This window comes from Strigops habroptila, chromosome 1, assembly GCF_004027225.2.
Source record: "Strigops habroptila isolate Jane chromosome 1, bStrHab1.2.pri, whole genome shotgun sequence".
NCBI classification, from domain to species: Eukaryota; Metazoa; Chordata; class Aves; order Psittaciformes; family Psittacidae; genus Strigops; species Strigops habroptila.
Genome location: NC_044277.2, coordinates 29,456,694 through 29,477,178, shown reverse-complemented (window position 1 = coordinate 29,477,178; position 20,485 = coordinate 29,456,694). Strand labels below are relative to the sequence as shown.

The following is a 20,485-nucleotide window of genomic DNA, read 5'->3' as shown; positions in this document are numbered from 1 at the left end:
TCAAATGTTTATTCAATTTCAATTTTGTATCATTACTATTCTAAGGTTTCCTATTCCTAAGGTGTTTTGTTTGGGTTTTAGTTATTTGTTTGTTTATTAATGTTTAAGTTTGCTTTAGAACAACTGATAGAAAAAAAGTATCTTATAGCTACTCCAAATTTTCCAAGTGAGGAACACTTCGTTTTTTTGTAGTTGCTCTTTTACTCAAGACAGTCTTGAGGGTGGAATCCTTTCTTATTGCCAGCTGCTGATAGTACTACAGGGTCTTTCACTTGGACAAGAAATCTCGACGGCTGGGATCAGGATTGAGCAGTTTAAGGGAACATGCTTTACAGATATAAACCTCTTGTGGAACTTTTGTTTCTTTTCAAGTAACTTTTAGCACTTTCAAACAGCAAAGAATATTACATAAGAAAAACAAAATTTTATTATAGTATCATGCAAATAGTTGAGTTCTGATGAGAAAAAAGCCAAATGACCAAGGAAATATGGAAAGCACATGTTCTCATGGAGATATCTCCTTATACAAATGGCAAGAGAAAGAAAATGGTGTTTTTCCTTTAAAGATGATAAACTAGTATTTTGAAGGAGTTGCAAATACCTGAAAAGACAACACAGTAAAACCAAAGCAGTGGGCTCAGCATTCACAAGGTGAATGAATCTTAGTTAGGGGTTTGGAAACAATGCACAAAGTTGTTTGCTCCCCAAACCTGGGAGGAAGCATGCAAGCAAACATGGGACCAAGTAAAGGGGGCTGCACTGGAAGCAAGGAAGGGGCACGAGTTCATGGAAGCCTTGCTATGAACCATGCAAGAAGACAGTTGAGAGCTACAGGTTGGAATAAGAGAGGAGACCAACAAAGACAATGTCACGGTGGATGTCTGCTATGGGCTGTCTGGTCAGGATGAGGGAGAGGATAAAGCCTCATTCAAACAACCAGAAGCTACCTCATGATTGCAGGCTTTGATTCTCACAAGGGATTTCAAATGCCCTGGTGTCTGCTCAAGTAGAAACACACATAGAGGGGAGCAAGCAATTCTGAGTAAGCACCCTGGTGACATTTTTTTGCCAGAGGTGCCGGACAGGGTCTTCTGCTGGATATGTTACTCACGGGCAGCAAAGAACTGTTTGGGAACATGGTAGCTGATGGCAGCCTCAGCTGCACTGATCACTGATGACAGAGCTTAAACACTGAAGGAAAGTGAGGTAGGCAAGTGGCAGACTAGATATCTGGGCTTCAGAACAGCAGACTTCAGTTTATTCAGGGTAGACAAGAAGCTGACCTGACAAGTAAAGGTGCCCAGAGGAAGCCATTGATCTATAAGGGTAAACTCCTCAATGCTCTAGAAGGGTCTTCCCCAACGTGCAAAAAGCGAGCAGGCTTGGCAGAAGGCTAGCTCAGCTGAACTAGGAACTTTGGTCTGAACTCTACCACAAAATGAAAATGGATGGTCACGGACTGAGATGAATACAGAAACACACCTCAAGCATACAAGAATGGGATTGGGAAAGGCAAAGCTCATCTTCAGTTATAATTAGCAAGAGATGCAAAGAGCAGCAAGAGTTTTACCACTGCAGCAGCAGCAAGACTAAGAATAATCTTTGCCTGCTCCCAGATGTGACAGGCACAAAGGACTCAGTTCATCCTGAAATTCAAAAATACAGTATATTGCCTACATATTAAAAACTAAGCATTAAAGAAACCTGGACACAAAGAAACAAGATATCTTTGAATAATACATAAAGTGCTAAAGACAGTTTAGAAAGCTTATAAACACTATTTCCACTAGAATTCATTGCTTCCTTATCTTTTAGTTCTAACTACTACATTCCCCAGTGCAACTCTTCTAATTCAGGACACACAGTGAAACTTGCCACCAAAATCTATATAAAATCTTCTTCTACAATACGGAATATCTGACCACATTAGCACTGATCACCTATTATGAACAGTATTATCACAAATAAGGTGTGAACTCCCCATTACATCACCTCATGTATATATATTTAGCATAGACAGCTACTGCCCAAGGAAGCTTACAACTTACATGGGATTAAAGTTCCATGCTTACAGAACTGCCAAGTATTCCAATAAACAGTGCTTGTTTTAACAACGCAGATAATAATGATTTCCCTTTTCCTCAGTGACAAAACACCCAGTAACTTCCCTTGGTCATCTTAAGTTGGAATAATGTAGGTAGCAATAGTGCAAGCTTGCAAAGGAATCTCCATTCAAGACAACAATATCTGAGCTACGCAGATCTGTTTGTGATCATACTTTCATTCTGCACAATATCTTTACTACAGTTTAAATCACAAAATTCATACGAACTATGCAAGATCAGTCCAGAAGATGGTCAAGTCCCATTACCTAAGCATTTAAGTATGCCGCTCACATGTATTAATTGCTTACCATGAGTTTATTACTTACTTTCCATCTACTTCTGGTCTCTTGCACACACAGTGAAACTTTCCACCAAAATCTATATAAAGATCATCTTCTACAATATGGAATATTTGACCAATGGCAATTTTATCTTTGGCAGGTCCCATCTGAATTAAAGGAGAGCGTCTCAACATGGATGCAAAGGATTCCGATTTCCCTGAAGGAACCTACAGATAAATAATAAAATAAATCAAAAAACACTTCACAAAACATACTATCTGAAGGAAGAATTAAGTCAAACATGCAAAAAGGCTTTCCTCACTAAATTATAAGTAAAGACTTCATGTGTCCAGTGCATTTTTAGTAAGAAAGACTTCTAAGGAGGCATCTGGTACATTTCTCCAACCCAACCGTTGTACACATTAAAGGTAAAGCTTTCATTAATTCAGTCACACAAAAACCATAACACACTGCATCTCCTGAAAACATCTGCCAGTTGTACTATTGGTTAGATAAGTAGATTTTAAAAATGCAGTCCCAGTATTAGGAGACACTCCTGAAAAGAACATCCCTCATCTCTGTTATCTCCTTAGTGAAAAACAGAACAGAATTAATACCTTGCAGCTATCCATGCAACTGTTTAAAAATGAATACTACTTTATTTTTTATTTTAAAGAACAAAACCATTTTGCCAAAGCAGCAGAGGCAGAACGCATGCACAGGACTAATCTAACACATTAAACAAAATTGAACCATCACTTCTCTCATTTTTCACTCTACAGTATTCAAAGTAAATACTTTAAGTCAGTAACTAAATAAACAAAATGCTAGGTTCTTCTCACAGAGCTTTGGGAAAATGGGAAAACACAAATCCTCCCGCTCTTCTTCATGGAGACCTCTCTATCCTGTGACCTGAGAAAGCTGACTATCTCAGGCTTCCCATCACATGCTAGGTGAAAACACCCAGCTATACCAAAGTGAGGCTCATTCTTCACATACACTTTCCCTGATATACTAAATCTGACCACTTGTTAAGATTACCACCCTTGAAACACAATCAGGAAGTAAAGCCTTCTTGCCAGGAACAAAGTAAAGGGAAAATGCATTTTGGAAGCAATACGTACCTGAAATCTGAAAGCAAATCTAAAGAAATCATTTTATAGATGGATAAACAGATTCAAAAAAAGAAAGCCTATTAATTTTCCCCTGCAGTTAGTGGTAATTAACTCATATAATAATTACTTCATGCAAGATTTCAGACTACTTTCAAGCCATCAGAAGAACTAAACAGAACAAAACAATGAAGCAATTAAAAGTTTAGAGATCTGTTGGCTTCAGTGACACACTTTCCCACTGACTACTTCAAGTGGATGCTGAAAATGTATCTATATTCTATGTGAACAGAGAATAATGCCATCATTTTCCACTTGTACATTTGGAAGCTTATTTTTAAATCAAAACAAGAGATAGTTTTGAATTGCAGCTCTGCTGGAAGGCACAAACAGTACGGGTTGTTCTGACATGACATCGCCTCGGGAATTCTAAGCCAGAGATCTGACACATGGTAAATGTGCTGCTTCAGAAATGAACTGTTAAATGCAACATCCCAAGGACAAGAGTCGAGCAAAGTGCAACACGCACACACGTGCATGCATGCACGCCACAAAAAGAAAGGGACTGGTGATGGTAAACCACAAACAGTAGGATTTTATACAGGAAAGCCAATATCAGACGAAGTTCCAAACACAGGATTGTTTCAATTTCACAATGCAGTCTAAATTCAAACACATGAAAATTAACTGCACAGGATGCACCAAGAATAAATGCAAAATAGTGGAAGCAATAAGAGAATTTATTAATTCTCTAAATTAGATTTATCATATGAACTGAGGAGGCAGCAGCAATCTAGATGCAACTTCAAATCAATGTATAAACCAGAAACTAAAAGTAAATACTTCAAAATTAACATCCCCTCAAAATGACTCCATCTGGGCAAGATATTATAAATCAATCCTCATACTGAAATGCCAAAATCTGTTCTAAAGGAAACTGAGATACACCAAAGTGCAAAATTCAGCGGTATTCCACTGCTTTTCTCACTATGAACTCACTAGGGTTTGCAGAATCACATGATTGCCTTGGAATTCAACTGCTTGCCCCTGTAAAGTAACAAAACCATTTTCCCATCAGCCTGTATGCTCAGAAACATTGTTTTCAAAGATGATGCATCTCATCTTAGTTATACCTTGTGACTCAACACCAAGTTAGAGCAGCCAAATACAACAAAACTCTATGGATCGAGTTGATGGTTCAATTCCCTATTTCCCTAGCCAGCGTTATCCCATTTCTTCACCCTTCACTCCTGAACTCGATTTGTCTAAGGAAGATGATGCCAATGAAAACAATCATCCAGAAAGTGAGAGCAGGAATGAGTGAGAAGACAACAAAAAACCCCACAAAGGCAGGCAGATGTTATCATTCATAGGCTAATATATATATATATACACACACACACTCCACAGCTAAGTTTGGGTCTCAGGTAAAGAGCAGCTTTGTTTTCATATTTCAACAGGATGTGAGGAGGTCCACCTATGGTTTGGATTAATTTAATTCATGCTTATGGAATCAGACACTACACTAAATGATCCATTTCCAACAACTGAACTGCCTTTTTTTCTACACAGATCATCTGGAAGAAGCCTGAGTTAGTAGAACTTCTGAGCTTGGTTTGAAGGAGATTTTCCTATGTTATCTAGAAAGATGGCATTAGTAACGGCCACCAAACCGAGAAACACTGAGCTGTTCTTAAGCAATGATACAATTCAGTGTAAATTCATCCATCTCTGCAATCACACTTGTTAAAATGCACTCACCCCATTCTTGTTGCCTTCATACCACGGCACACACAGGTTCTCAACTGCAAAAAAACTCGTTGCTTGTGAAATTTTTATCTCCACAACATGAAGATGGGTACACACTAGCATCCTACGGATTTCCTGTCTTTATCACCTAAAAATGGTCCATTCTAGTTAACATCCCTCCCCTTTACCTCTCTGGCAGGAAAAAATACAGATACAAAATTGTCCCCATGAAATAATTCTGCCTGTGAAATAATCTCTGTACACAACACACAAATGCTAGGTTTACACATGGACAGATGTGCTCATTCCTTACTATAACGGAGTTTAAACTCACTAAGATACAGACACTAATGTACAAAGAAATCCTTGGCCATTCTTCATTGTGGGCAGTTTTTCAGGAAGCCACTGGGGGGAATAGGTTTGAATTCTATCATAGGTCTACACGTCTGTAGACGTCCCCATTCTGCTGCCAGCAGAGGAACTTCTCAAGAGTGCAAGTATCTGATTTATGTATACAAGAATCCTCAGGAGACTCCACTGGTTACTGCCATCAATGAGTCTGTTATGGACAGTCTAGAAACAGAGGGAGCTAAAATATAGTATTTTCTCCGGTTTTCTGCATAACCCATAATGAGATCCCAAAGGAGATCTCATTAACAGTAATTTATCCCAGGCGTTTAAAGAGATTTAATGACATTTTGAGTACTTCCCTCCACAACTTCTAAAGCTTCTTAACTGGATTGCCCACAGTAGCATGACAGAAAAACAGTAAAACAGTAAGATAACAGGGCAACACGCTTTATTAAGCATTCTACTTTTCTGGTTCTTGAGGAGTGTTGGCCATGCAGCTGTGATAGATACATCAATAACACATCAAGTTGCAAAAACTGAAGAATATTACAAAATTCTGAAGCACAAAGGGAACTTTCTTTTCAAGTACCTAAACTACAAAGGCTTTTCCCCCTCCTCCTCCTTAAATAGCTACCCTATTTCCTTCTAATTTCTAGGTTTTATAATTTTTCACAAATATTTGGATGCCTTTCACTTTCCATACACCTAGTCCAACAAAAACAATAGCTCTTGCAACAACAGAACACTCTGCAGGACAATAGATATTAACCAGAGAGTGGAAAAAGTCACAGAATTAAAACCCAGTAAGATCCAAAAGAAAGCAATAACTCCAATGGAGGAATGTAACATACCATTTCTGGAGCAAAGCCTAAGACTATACAAAAGCAGGGTGGTCTATCCCACCCACTGAGCAATAGGCCTTTAAACCCTAGCTAGGTGTTTTATGTTTGCTTGCAAAGGCAAGTAGCATGCATGTTAGAATGGGAAAGATATGGATGAAACATGAAGAAGTGAGATGGGAGATTGGTAATCTGACTGCTACAATTAAGAGGTGAATGACATATTAACATCAAGCAGCATGCAAAGAACACAACCCTCTTTAACTATCAAAATTGTTTTCCTCAGCACTGTCACCCAAAGCTAGAAAGATTTTTCTGTCCAAAGATAGTTACACAAAACAACAAAATGGGAAAACTGACTTGCAATAACAAGTTAGTACAATGCCACAATAGCTAAGGCCCAATGGTTTGGAGATTCCCAAAATTTGAGTGGAAAAGGCCGTGAGCAACCTGAACAAAGTTTGTCCTGCCTGGGGTCTGAACAGATGACCTCCCGAGACCACTTTCAACGTATACTATTTCCTTTAGGAAAGAGAGAAGACTGGTAGCCTGCTATAAAGAGTATTAAACCAAAACCCAATACATTAAGCTACTCTCTGACCAAGTATATATTGATAACGCACACACTTCAACCAGCAACCTAAAAAAAAATTCACTATGTACTAGCTCATGAGACCTTACCCTGGTCTCAGAATACAATCATTCAATTTTTAGGCCTCATGCCTTTAACTCATCTCAGATGTGCACAGCTTTCAGTCTCCCCTCGACCAAAAAGGTTCAAGTACTTTCTATACCTCCAACTTTTAACATGCTCACAACTTTATGCCTAGCAGTGCTCAGTGACTTTAGAGCTTTCTCAAAGCAAAAGCTCCACTTCCTGCATTAATAGTAATGAAAAGTTTTGAAAAAGAAATATTTTAAAAGAGATGACGCTAACATTTATTACTTATTTACTCTAAAATACTGTTAACCTTTACTAAGTGCCTCACATAGATTTCTTAAAAACCAACCCAGTCTTGCATCTTCAGGATCATTCCACTGTACAGCTATTGTCTACCAAGACAGCACTCCCACTAAACCTGCAGAGCCCTCCAAACCTCCTGCAGTCACAGACTTTTAGGCCCCTCTTCTAAAGTAGCTCTGCACTAGGCAAAACACCCCATGCTGCCGCCTCGGGTCTCTACCACTCACATCTCTACCCAAAGGACAGGCTGACACAGAATTTTTGTCCTTTTCCCTGATTTTTTTTTAATACTGTCCCACACTCTGCATATATCCTGAGATGCAGAAACACCACCAGTAATCGCCTCAATACACAGCACTCACTACAGTATTACGCACCATACTCCTTTGTAGAAGGCTTGTGCCTACCATTTTTTCCACACAACACAAGCAATAGTTCTGCAGACCATGTGTTCACCTACTTGTTTATTATACATAGATATGTAAACAATAAATAGAAGAGATTCAGAGTAGCCCTACAGAGAAGGACTTGGGGGTGTTGGTTGATGAGAAACTTAACATGAGCCAGCAGTGTGCGCTTGCAGCCCAGAAAGCCAACCGCATCCTGGGCTGCATCAAAAGAAGCGTGACCAGCAGGTCAAAGGAGGTGATCCTGCCCCTCTACTCTGCTCTCGTGAGACCTCACTTGGAGTATTGGGTACAGTTCTGGTGTCCTCAACATAAAAAGGACATGGAGCTGTTGGAGCGAGTCCAGAGGAGGGCCATGAGGATGATAAGAGGGCTGGAGCACCTCCCGTATGAAGACAGGCTGAGAGAGTTGGGGCTGTTCAGCCTGGAGAAGAGAAGGCTGCGTGGTGACCTCAGAGCAGCCTTCCTGTATCTGAAGGGGGCCTATAAGGATGCTGGGAGGGACTCTTCCTTAGGGACTGTAGTGGTAGGACAAGGGGTAATGGCTTCAAACTGAAACAGGGGAAGTTTAGATTAGATATAAGGAAGAAGTTCTTTACAGTGAGGGTGGTGAGGCACTGGAATGGCTTGCCCAAGGAAGTTGTGGATGCTCCATCCCTGGCGGTGTTTAAGGCCAAGCTGGACAGAGCCTTGGGCAACATGGTTTAGTGCGAGGTGTTCCTGCCCACAGCAGGGGGGTTGGAACTAGATGACCATAAGGTCCTTTCCAACCCTAACTATTCTATGGTTCTATGAAATGAAATCTGATAAATAATTGACATATACAGTACATGACTTGCTTATATTTTGTAGTACTGGAAGAAATCAGAAGTCTAAGACAAAATACGACTCTGGAGCATCACTTGGACTTTCATGTGAACAGTAGTGAAAAGACAGGAACCATCTCTTCAGTATGACACGTACCTTCTCGCTTCTCCATCTCCATTCTACCACTTGGAAAAGAAACATTCACAAAAAACATAAAATTATTCGTTATCCTATTATTTGTGACCAGCAGTCGTCTCAAGCAGTATTAAAGAAAGAGGACAGTTTGCAAATTGCTAGCTAATGAACATTATCCACACGTAGAGATACATACTATAGACACCAGCTTGATGCTCTGGTGACTAAAAGATGTACAAGGCTATTTTGAAGCCTGATTCTAAGCTAAGGCAAATATTAAAATGCTGTTATTTAAAACCCCCAAATGTTTATGGATAAACTAGCCACGCAAAACTATGCATATAGTAGAAAACAGGGAGATTATTCTTAAGACAGCTCCACGTAATGGAAACTAGGACACAAGTTTTAGCTAGCATCAGAGTAATTAAACACCACTGCCATGAAAATCACCTACTAAGGCTCATAAGTAACAGCACAACATCATCCCATTAACAGCACACAGCCATAATCAAAGCCGTGAACTCAAGAGTTTGTTCTTCTAAAGTCCACTGTCTGTTTTGCATTTTCTCCCCATCATAACATAGATCTTTTTCCTCCCTGATTAGCAGCCTGAGGTTTTGTCCTATAAAAGAAATATCAAACAACTGGAGTTCATACTGCTTCCCAAAAGATTCAACTTACAAGCCAAACTGGGCAACCACAAAGACAAAGAAGATCTCAGTTTTCTTTAAGTAAGATACTTCTCCTTTTTATTCCATACAAATGGATAATAGTGAAGAACTAATATAAAATTCTTGCTAGCAAAGGTAAGTTAAGATTAACTACTGTATAAAGCTGAAAGAAAAGCAAGATTTGTGTCACTTAATAAAACTACTGCAGGAAAATAATCCAGATAAAGCATAAAAGGAGGATCTGTGATTCAAAGTAGAAATAAAATCGGTGATTTAGGGAAAAATCTAAGATTAATGACTGCAAAGTCACAAAGGAGAGCTCTGAAAGCAGTCAAGGAGCAAGCTGGAAGCTTCGCTGATATTAACCAAGGAGGTATTTACAAAAAGCTTCATATGAATCACTTCCTACGCGGATTGTTACAAGGCCCAATTTCTGTGAAGGCAGCACTTGCACACCAGCTTACACTATGATGACCTGAATTAAGGTAATTATTTTAGTTATAAGGGTTCTAATATATATTTAATATGAATTAATATCTACAGTCCAATAGAAGAAATATCAGTATAGCTAGAAATTCCAGGAGATACCATATTTATTAATTTCTGTCCATACCTGAGTAATGATTTGAATTGCACCGTCGAAGACAGCAAACCCCAAATTGTACAGTGTTGGAATAAACATAAATAGTGTCTGTACGCGTCTTTTTAAAGGTAAGTTTTGAAGAAAGCAGGAGAGAAAGAAAACAGAATCACTTTTTAATACAACATGATACTACAAAACTGTTATTCAAAAAGAGCACAGTGAGCACTGAAAGCTTTTCCTACAACCACAGAACAGACCTTAAAACTCATCTAGTTCAAACCCCCCTGCCATGGGCAGGGACACCTTCCACTAGACCAGGTTGCTCAAAGCCCAGATTTTATGATAGGAAAAAAGCAAAGGAAGCCTTTTTTGCCCAGAAGAGAATGAGGGAAAGTGACTGATACATTTTTTCATTCTTATCTTTATGATATCTGTATTAACTTTCAAAAACTTTGCATTCTTAGGAATTTAATTGTCCAGAGTTTTTTCCCATCACAACCTTTAAACTACAAGCACCCCCAATGAACTGCCAGAAAACAAAGCAAACTTCTGCTGTTTCGACCAAAAGAGAAGCATCCACATATTCTCCTCAGCACAGCGCAGAAATGTGGTTTCATTTTAGAAAGCAAAACAAACAAAACTCTTCAGCCAAAAAGGCTGGAAGTAAAAAGCTGATATTAGGCATTCAAGCATCCCTTAGTGAGAAGCAGTGACTAAGTGTTTTGGCAAAGCGTCATTTAAATTTCAGTGTAGGTATTAGGATTTTTGGCAAGTAATTTACTATGCAAGTCTAATAGTAAAGACCTCTTCATTTTAACCTTTTTTTTTTTTTAACCCTGCGGGATTAGGCTGTAAGGAGCAGAGGTACAGAAAGCTAAGGTATCTCCATACTCACCGCTAACCTGAAGGTAAAATCTGGCAGTGACTTGGCTGCATACAACATGCTAGAAGTCTCAGTGTCCCAGCATGACCTGGGAGTACACCTGAACTGAACTCCCTGAAGAGCACCCTCTCCCCTGTGGAACATCTGAGAGAGCATGATCTACTCCATAAGATTTCTGTGAGGCTTGGACAAAACAATCTGACGATATTACAAACCTTAGTTGTAAAGCAGAGAACTTAAAGCTGCTCTTGCCAATCCATGTGAAACCAGCTGAGCAATAAACCTGGGAAATTAAGAATATCTTACTCTATTTTTCAATTTAGTCCCAAGTAAACTAGAATAATATTGGGGGGGGGAAGCCTCTAGAAAACCCCATTAAGTGGATATCCAAGCTGCCCTCATGGGACAGGAAACACCAGAAGTAATACTGGAATAGAAACTCTCATGTTGCTTTCTTATAGGCGTATATTATGATTGACACTTTTTTCATAGAATGGTTTGGGTTGGAAGGGACCTTTAAAGCTCATCCAGTTCCAACCCCCCTGCCATGGGCAGGGACACCTTCCACTAGACCAGGTTGCTCAAAGCCCCATCCAACCTGGCCTTGAACACTGCCAGGAATGGGGCAGCCACAACTTCTCTGGGCAACCTGTTCCCACCACCCTCTTTCAGTTTAAAACCATTGTCCCTTGCCCCATCACTACTTGCCCTGGTAAGAAAGATGGAGAAAGATTTTTTACAGGCCCTCTAACACTGACGGGCCACAATAAAGTCTCACTGGAGTCTTCTCTTCTCTAGACTGAATCCGAACTCTCTCCACCTTTCTTCATAGGAGGGGTCCTCTGATCATTTTCATGGCGCTCCTCTGGATGCACTAGGTCTTTCTTACACTGAGGACCCCAGAACTGGACTGAGTACTCCAGGAGGAATCTCACAAGAGCAGAGTAGAGGGTATTTATTTATTTTTAAGTCCACTAATTTATCTGAAAGACAAGCTTGCCAAGGCATGTGCAAGAGTCTCTGACTGAAATTCAGTGCCTTATGTCAGTCGAAGTCAGCCTAGATGGCCGCAGTGATTCCTTCCAGCCTAAAAATCAATTGTTTAATCTTCAGTTACATAAATGTGTGGTTATACTGTCAACAATAGCGATACCATTTTTCCAACATCATAGGTAAGCGATAAAATCTTCTGGCACGTAACTCCTAAAGAAAATCTGTAAGAGCTGTGTTGCTTCATTGACTTCCACCTAGGAAGAACTGTGACTCAGAGGCTACTACACAAAAATATCTACAAAGCTATTTTGAAACGCATGTAATACACAAATTACTGATTTTCACTGAACATCTTCATTTTGTCTAAGTCACAGTTCCTATTTACCAACCTTTCTCATCCCAAAATGAAAAAAAAACGAGAAGAACTAAACTTCAGTTTTACTAAGAATAGGACGATTCATATTTCATAGCATTATCCAAAGGGAAACAAACATAGTAATAGGAACATATAAGGGTCATAGTTGTCATACTTGGCAAAGAGCATTGGAAGATTTTGCTTGGCTACAGACACAATTTTTAAGCCAACTTCACAGACTGAAATTAGCCTTCTAAAAAGTGTTTTAAATTATGTTTTGATTGGAGATTACGAAAAGATTACACTTGTGTTTCAAAAACAATGAAAGGTTGATCACACACGATTTGGTATCAGTTTACATTCATCGACATCCTTCCATCAAGCTCCGTGTTTTGGTACTCGCTGCAATGCTGACTGATTAATATAATATGTTCCACACCTAATTTTATTTTTGCATACAGAATAACTTCTAATTAAAAGTATCTCAGCTGTGCAGAGAGCACGCAATAAACTTGTATGTATATATTTGTATATATATTGTCCTCGTAATAATGAACAATGCAATATTGTGAACTAAGCACATCTTTAAAAGAGATGCAAATAACAATTAACCAAATGCATGCAGCACTTAATCAGTGAAACACCATGGTGAAAGCAACCTTTGTCTCCCATAATTACAGTGTTCAAGTAGGGTCATGCAGACCTCAAAAAAAAACAAAAACAACCCAAAGGGAGATCACAGGAATAGCATCTGTCATAATATTCAACAGACTTTCCTCAGTTGTACTTTTAATGTCAGAACTTCTTTGTTGTCTAGAAATCTCTTTATGTTGCTGTTAAGGCTATCTGCAGCTTTTTTCTATTTGAAGATGGATATATCTTAGACTTATCATCAAGATGCAGCACATGAACTGTTCTTCAAACTCATGAAAGAGTATAAGTATTTACAGTAATAACAACTATGACACATATTACAGTATTGCCTAGAAGTTGCCCAAAGACAGGTGACATTTTTAGTCAGCTGTGGCTATACCTGCCCCTTATCAGAAGGGTCAAAGGCATACTCTATTTTTTTTGAGTCTGAATTTTCTGATGTTACATACAGTGACATACATGACTAAAATTTAAAACTATACCTCTTTTTCCTGTGACTTTACACAACTGTGCTTAGGAGGAATAGCATAAAACAACAGAGTATATCTGGGGAGGGAAGGACATCATAGATGGATCTACAGCTGCTTCTAGACCCTTTTTTGAAACTTCATCAACCAATTGCCCATGTAAAACACCAGAAAGCAGCAAACTCCTAGTGCTAGCACACTATAATGCTACCCAAACAATCAGGGCTTACCCAACATATCTTATAAATGTACAACCTGCTGCACTGGTTGACTCCACACCAATTTCTTTGTGTTTGTAGTAAAAAGAAGGTTTTCCAGTTATCTTCACATTTCGATTCAATACACAGTGCAGAAACTGCCAAACAAGACTTCCATAAAGAATTTCAAATGCAGCTTTGAAAATACGCTGTTGACTAGCCAGAAGGCTCATTTGCTAAACAATGCTGAGCTAAGAATATATTTCCTAACATAAAATAGTGCATGATTTGGTCACGCTAAAGCTGCCTATTTTTCTTGAATTTAAGTAACTTCTATACACAATTTAAAAAATCAGTATTTGTCTATAGCTTTCTTTTAAGGACTATTTTGTAGCAAAAAATCAGGACACTGTCTGTTTTGCATTTCTTCCCTGCTATAATATAATGTCGAACCCTCCAGTGCAATTCTGAACAGAAACCACCTAGTCTCTAAACCAGGGAAAGTGGGTGAACCTACTGCACGGATTACTTCAAAAAGAAAACTGTGCCAAATAAACACACACAGAGCAATCGTATGTCCACGTCCTCACGTTTTAGATTGCTGTACAGGGTGGCTGTGCTGAAATGGGACACTGGCAACCCCATACAACAGCACTGTCTTATCTCCAGCCTGACAGCTTCTCCAATTATCACCGCTCTGCTCTTCCAGGCCCTTTTTTTGCAGGCTCCTGGAGGACAGGTTGCTGTTTCAATAGTCATAGGAGGAGAGCAACCCACAGCAACAGTGGATGTAAATATCCTGTTGATAACATTAACCACTAGGAAGTATTTCAATTCCTTTTTAACCTTTACATTACAGTTCCATGCACCTTCTTACAGATATATAACATGTAGCCAATCAAGAGTGGGCAGCTGACATTCAACTTGCTTTTCTCCAGGATCCTGCTAGTCCCAAGATAGTTTGAATTCTGGGATTCTACCCTGACAGCCAGTCATTCAAGGCATATCGCATAATGTCTACCACTCACAGACCTCCTGCAATGCCAAAGCAACCACTTGCCCACCCGGAGCTTTCTGAAGGAGTGAGTTCCAGAAGACAACTGCAACCCACTGCTCCTCCAGCACTGTGGTCTTCCTCATGCCAGCCAAGGACACAGCTGTGTAAGGTGCTCAGGGTCTTCCCACACGGGTTTGTGTTCCTGAGTCACCACTGCCTATCACAACCATGTACAATCTTACTATAATTACATCCTCCAAAGGGGTTTGCATGCATTATGCCCTTGCCGCCCCACAACAGTGGAAGACCTATCTACTTCAGTATTGCTCCAACACCATGTGAGTTTTACAAAATCCTGCCATGCAAGCACTTCTATCTTATGCAAAGGAGGTCACCTGTCAGGCCCAGCTGTGCCCACAGCCGGGACGAACCAAGCCAGAAAAGCCAAGTTCTGGTGTCTCAGCCAGAGCATTCACAAGTTAGAACTGCTCCTTCACAGAGGTCAAATGAGGGACAAACAGGCTCATTCCCACTATAATGCAACCAGGATTTCGAGCAGATCCAGCTGAGAGGATGCTGAGAAGCCTGTGATACAGTCCTTATTTAGCATCAACCTGAAAGCACCAGCATGTGTCCACAGCGTAGTGGGAGCAGACATATCCTAAGTTTCTCAAATGCTGCCATACAAGCTGGCAAAGTAAGCCAAGAGAAACTTCCAGCTAAAGAAAACTCATTCCAGCTCCCGCAAATCCCACAACTGGGAAGTCTGACTCTCAGTTAATCAGCAGTTTTCAGTACCTGAATGCTGGCCAGAAGGTAATCTGCCTAAAAGAGTAACCTCTGTCCTTGGCATATAGGTTTTATAAAATGTTATATCTGTCACCAAAACAAAAAATGTTTCAAGTTATTCAACAACACTGGAAAAGCACTCCATCCACACAAAGGTTATAGGTGTTTGTCCTCAGAAATATTATACTATGAAAATTACAAGTGAAAAGTGCACAAAATATAAGTATTTTTGTTCTCAAATAACTACAACTTCAGTAAAATCATCTTCTAAATGTTAACTTAGCTGGGAAGATACATTGGGAGAAATATTTCCCATCAACAATTAAATTTAAAATAATTTGGGTTTTTTTTAATGTTTGATTTCAAAACATCCAGTGTTACACATGATTTTAAACTGAGGTTCATAGAATCATAGAATAGTTAGGGTTGGAAAGGACCTTAAGATCATCTAGTTCCAACCACCCTGCCATGGGCAGGGACACCTCACACTAAACCATGTCACACAAGGCTCTGTCCAACCTGGCCTTGAACACTGCCAGGGATGGAGCATTCACAACCTCCCTGGGCAACCCATTCCGGTGCTTCACCACCCTCACTGTAAAGAACTTCTTCCTTATATCTAATCTAAACTTCCCCTGTTTCAGTTTGAAGCCATTACCCCTTGTCCTATCGCTACAGTCCCTGATGAAGAGTCCCTCCCCAGCATTCTTATAGGCCCCCTTCAGATACTGGAAGGCTGCTTTGAGGTCACCACGCAGCCTTCTCTTCTCCAGGCAAAACAGCCCCAACTCTCTCAGCCTGTCTTCATACAGTTGCCAAGATACTGCACAAGCAAGACAGATACAAATCCTTTATAAAGTATATCCATGTAGCTTTCAGAACAAAGTGCAATACTTCTTCCAAAATTCTCACATTTGTGTTTCAGTGTTTAATCCTCCCCTAAAACATACATAGATAAGGCAACTCTTTATATCACCTATTAAAATAGCTTGTATTTGCTCTCTCTGAATATTGATATTTTATTTGTTTAAATAGTGACATGAAATTTAAATACATGGACTGAAACTTCTGAATCCCCGAACCCTTTCAAGAAAGAACCTGTGGCTGACTAAATTTAAAAATACAGACATTTCCGGAAGAATAATTTCTAATCTATTTCAGAAATTACTTACTATGATGTATTGATACCAACCCAGTCCCTTCCATCTGAACTTTGGACAAAGTCAGTTACATTTCTTCTTAATGAATGCTTTCCCTTACAAGACAGTATTCAAGGAACTAAATGGGAAATTCCTGAAACGTGCTACTTTTCCTGCGACATCTAGAAACAAGCAATGCCCTCTGCTGTGCCGGGCGCGGAGGTGCACTCAAACGCGAGTGCAGCATCCCTGCAGGCCGGACATCTCTGCTGCTCAACAAAGACCACGTTTCCCTCACGTCACTGAGCTCCAGCACCCACTTGATGGTTTGTGCCTGTTACTACAGAGTGAAAAGGTACCAGAAGAGAAGTTTATCACACCATGATAGATATTGCAGACCAGCAGTAAAGCTAGCATAGTGATAACCCACTTCTACCTGAAAATACATTTGAGACATTTACCACTTATATTTTAAAGCATTTTTAGACTATTTAGTTCACAGTGCACAAAAATATGCCATTTATTCTTAATTAGTTACTTCATTCTTACATTTTCTTCAAATGTTGGTAACTTCGCTATGAACGTAGTTCAAAAACCATTTCTCTACCTGTACCAATAAAAATCATTAGGTCCTTCCTAAAATGCAAGTTTTCCCATTTTGCTCAGCAGGCAGCTTCAGTCTGCAAATAAAGGTAACACCTAAAGTATTTCCTGCCCTTCTGAAAGGTTTAAGCAATTCCACAGAGAAAAAAGAACTTTAAACATGTCTTTCTTTTTTTGTTCAGCTTAGAAAGCAAAACTTAAGACGTTATAAAAACACAGACCAAAAAGAAGGCAGTAAGCAGCTGCCGGTGGTAGACAAAGTTAAATATCATGTGGATTTATCAGAATACTTTGCTTACCAAGCTGCTAACTTTTTAACAATTCTACGCAATATTTAAGTGCCCGCTCTGTAAGTTTCCCTATTTGCAAAACAGTAACAAAAGAACAAAACTCTAAGAAATTACCAACATGGCAGAGAGCACTATTAAGGTACCTATGAAGCATGGTCAAAAGAAACAGAAACATAAGGACCCAAATAACATCTCTGTGCTCTTTCAGATACAAGTAACCAAAAGCCAGGTAACACTTTGTACCTGTCTCTTTGCCAGCAGATAACAAGCAGAAGCTTTCCTCTGGCTGCAACTCAGGCAAGGGATGAGCAAGGCCACATTCCACCTGCTTGGAAGAGCAGATCCTGCAGATGTAGGAAGAGACTGCAGCTGGAGCCATCGCATGCCCTCCTGAGGAGAGCGCGTTGCTTCCCTTAGTAGAGGGATTTCCTCACAAGGTCTTCTAATGTTTTGAATTTTTCCAGCAGCATCCAGTACATCCTCCCATAAATACCACCCAGCTTTATGCTGAGTAATCCCACATTAGCATCAGGGTTGCTGTGGAAAATTTATTTACCAACTAACATAATTCCTAGCAATTTAAAATCAGTTAAAAATGGTGAAAAGGTGATTTCAAGGAAACTACACAGAACCCACAGATTACACTACAAGTCAGAGCCCTTTCATTTCCCTCTTCTGCACACTCTCAAAAGAGCTGTAATTGAATAATCATCAATCACACATGGGCTCACCGCGGTCTTTGCTAGCTGGGCTAAGAACAGCATGAAGGTAGACTCACGATAATCTTACTTCATCTCGTTGTTATGCTTTTAACATCACGTGACACTGCAAAGCAAACTATTGCTCTTCCTCTTTTTGAGAGAGTAACTCAGCAGAGTGTTGAGAAATCCAGAGTTGTAGGCCAGCTCTTCACTCTACGCTTCTAGTTTGATTTCTATATTGCATTGTTTATACTTGTGCACGTAATTCCACTTGGAAATGATGTTGTGGATACTGTGTAACATTTCAGTTATGTAACTTTAAAGGCTTGATGACTATTTATTGATAGAAAGAGAAAAGAGAAGATTTCTGGCTTCTTACTTCAATGGAAAGAAAAAGAAAAATCAACCCCTCCAATACTTGAAGTAGCATTCAGCATCTTCCACACCTAAAGCAAGTGCATCCCTTCCTAAACTCTACCATGGACATCACCCTTGGACACCGCCTGGGCCAGCACCCTGGGCTAGGCAGACCTTTGCTTTTTGCACAGCCAGCCTTGCTAGTGCAGATATTCAATGGAAAACAAAGAGGTACAGATCACGCAGTAATTTTGGATATCAGGTCCTGGATTCAATGACAGAGGCATTTCTTGTCTATACTCCCAGTACTAAACCAGTTCTGCAATATTAATTCACAGCATTTATCTCCATAGCCTACCACACTCCAAGTAGTTCCAGCCCCTAATGTGATCAAACAGAATTGGAAAAGTTAGAAAAGGAAGAGTGACAAGGATGAAGAGCAGCATGGAATCACTTCCAACTGAGAAAAAATCAGAGCTCGGGGGCTTTCAGCCTGGAAGAGATATTCTGCGATACATTAGTACAAACACACACAGTGCTTTTTTCTGCTTCCCTGGACGTCACCTACAGCCACTGTCACAACAGACACTGTGGGGAATATCAGCATGACAAAAATCAGCGCAACAGCCAGAGAAAGCAATGGTTCACAAAACCTCTACGTTCACTTTAACACTCATACTCATTCTTTCCCAAGTTCCATTCACTCACATTCTCATACCCACAGACACATAACCAAAGCGGTACAGGACAAGAGCACTCCAGTACAGCACTGAGGACGAAGGATGGCAGCTATCAAGCCTCACCACACCTCCGAGATTCTTCCTTTTGGCAATGATGAACTTGGTTCTGGACAAATGTTTTACACCCTTCAGGATCAACAGTTGTTTACAGGGTGCTCCTTTGCTCCGGAATCTCACCTAGTGCAGCCTCAATAAACAGCAGGCTGCTGCTCGCTGTCTATGTTTCCATGTTTGTTTTCATAATGGTGTAACAGGAAAACAAATGGCACATAAAATACAACACATGCCTGTTGTCCTCCTGTTGTGGTTCAGAAGCAGGGTCCGCTCTCGGTGAATCATCTGTGCTGCAGGTTATCAGAGTGCAGGCCTTGACAACAGCAGCACCGCCCTCAGTTTCACTCCCAAGAACAGCTTCCTGGAGAACTGCATTTTCCCACACTAACATAGATTCTTTCTACCCCTGTCCTGCTATTTCTTTTGACACTTTCATACACCTGCATTTCCACAGGTGTTTCCTTCACACCAGCCTTCATATTTCCACTACAAATCTGTAAAGTACTGGCCTAACTGGTCTTTGATTTGACCTGCTAAAATACTTTTAGCTAAAGATTTTCCACATCTTCCCTGCCTGCCTGTAAAAGCCTGAATACAGTTTTGCCCAGAGAGCTGTACCTTGCATTCTACACACCCAAAAATACTTGTACACTTTCTATATTAGACTTTTGTAGGAGTAGGTTAAAAACAAAAGGGCATAAGAACCGTCAACATTTCTGCAGGACAGTCACTAGGGAGGATGAAGTGGTGCGAATCACAGAATGGTTTGGGTTGGAAGGGACCTTAAAGCTCATCCAGTTCCAACCCCCTGCCATGGGCAGGGACACCTTCCACTAGACCAGCTTGCTCCAAGCCCCGTCCAGCCTGGCCTTGAGCACGGCCAGGGATGGGGCAGCCGCAGCTGCTCTGGGCAGGGGACATACACACGCAACAGGCAGGGACGCGGGCAAAGGGCTGGGCAGGGGGACGGCGTTTCAGGAAGGTCAAAGCGAAGCAGCGGGGCAGCACGCCGCCGCACCGGCCGAGGGGCACAGGCAAGCGGCAGCAGGCCCGCGGGGGAGCGCTGCCGGGGCGGCCCCCCAGGGGCAGCGGAGCCAGAACCGCCCCGGACACTGCCCTGCTCGACCCGGCCTCCCCACCGCGCCCTCACCTGCCGAGGGCCGGGGGCCGCGGTCTCGGTGCTCGGCCGCTCCGCCGCCTGCTGCGGGCGGGGGGGGGGCACCGCTGCAGCGCCTCACGGCCCGCGCAGCCCACAGCATCCC

At 40.8% G+C, this 20,485-nt stretch overlaps 1 protein-coding gene across 1 annotated transcript in view; it reads right to left on the bottom strand.

Moving 5' to 3' along the window:
• The window catches only part of MRPS28 (mitochondrial ribosomal protein S28), a 77,928-nt gene that overhangs the window by 57,354 nt on the left and 89 nt on the right, over positions 1-20,485 (bottom strand). The window contains exons 2-3 of the mRNA XM_030510477.1: positions 20,374-20,456; positions 2,432-2,613 (exon numbers count right to left, since the gene is read on the bottom strand). Coding sequence (XP_030366337.1) covers positions 2,432-2,613; positions 20,374-20,456 — 265 coding nt within the window. The remainder of the gene's footprint in view (positions 1-2,431; positions 2,614-20,373; positions 20,457-20,485) is intronic.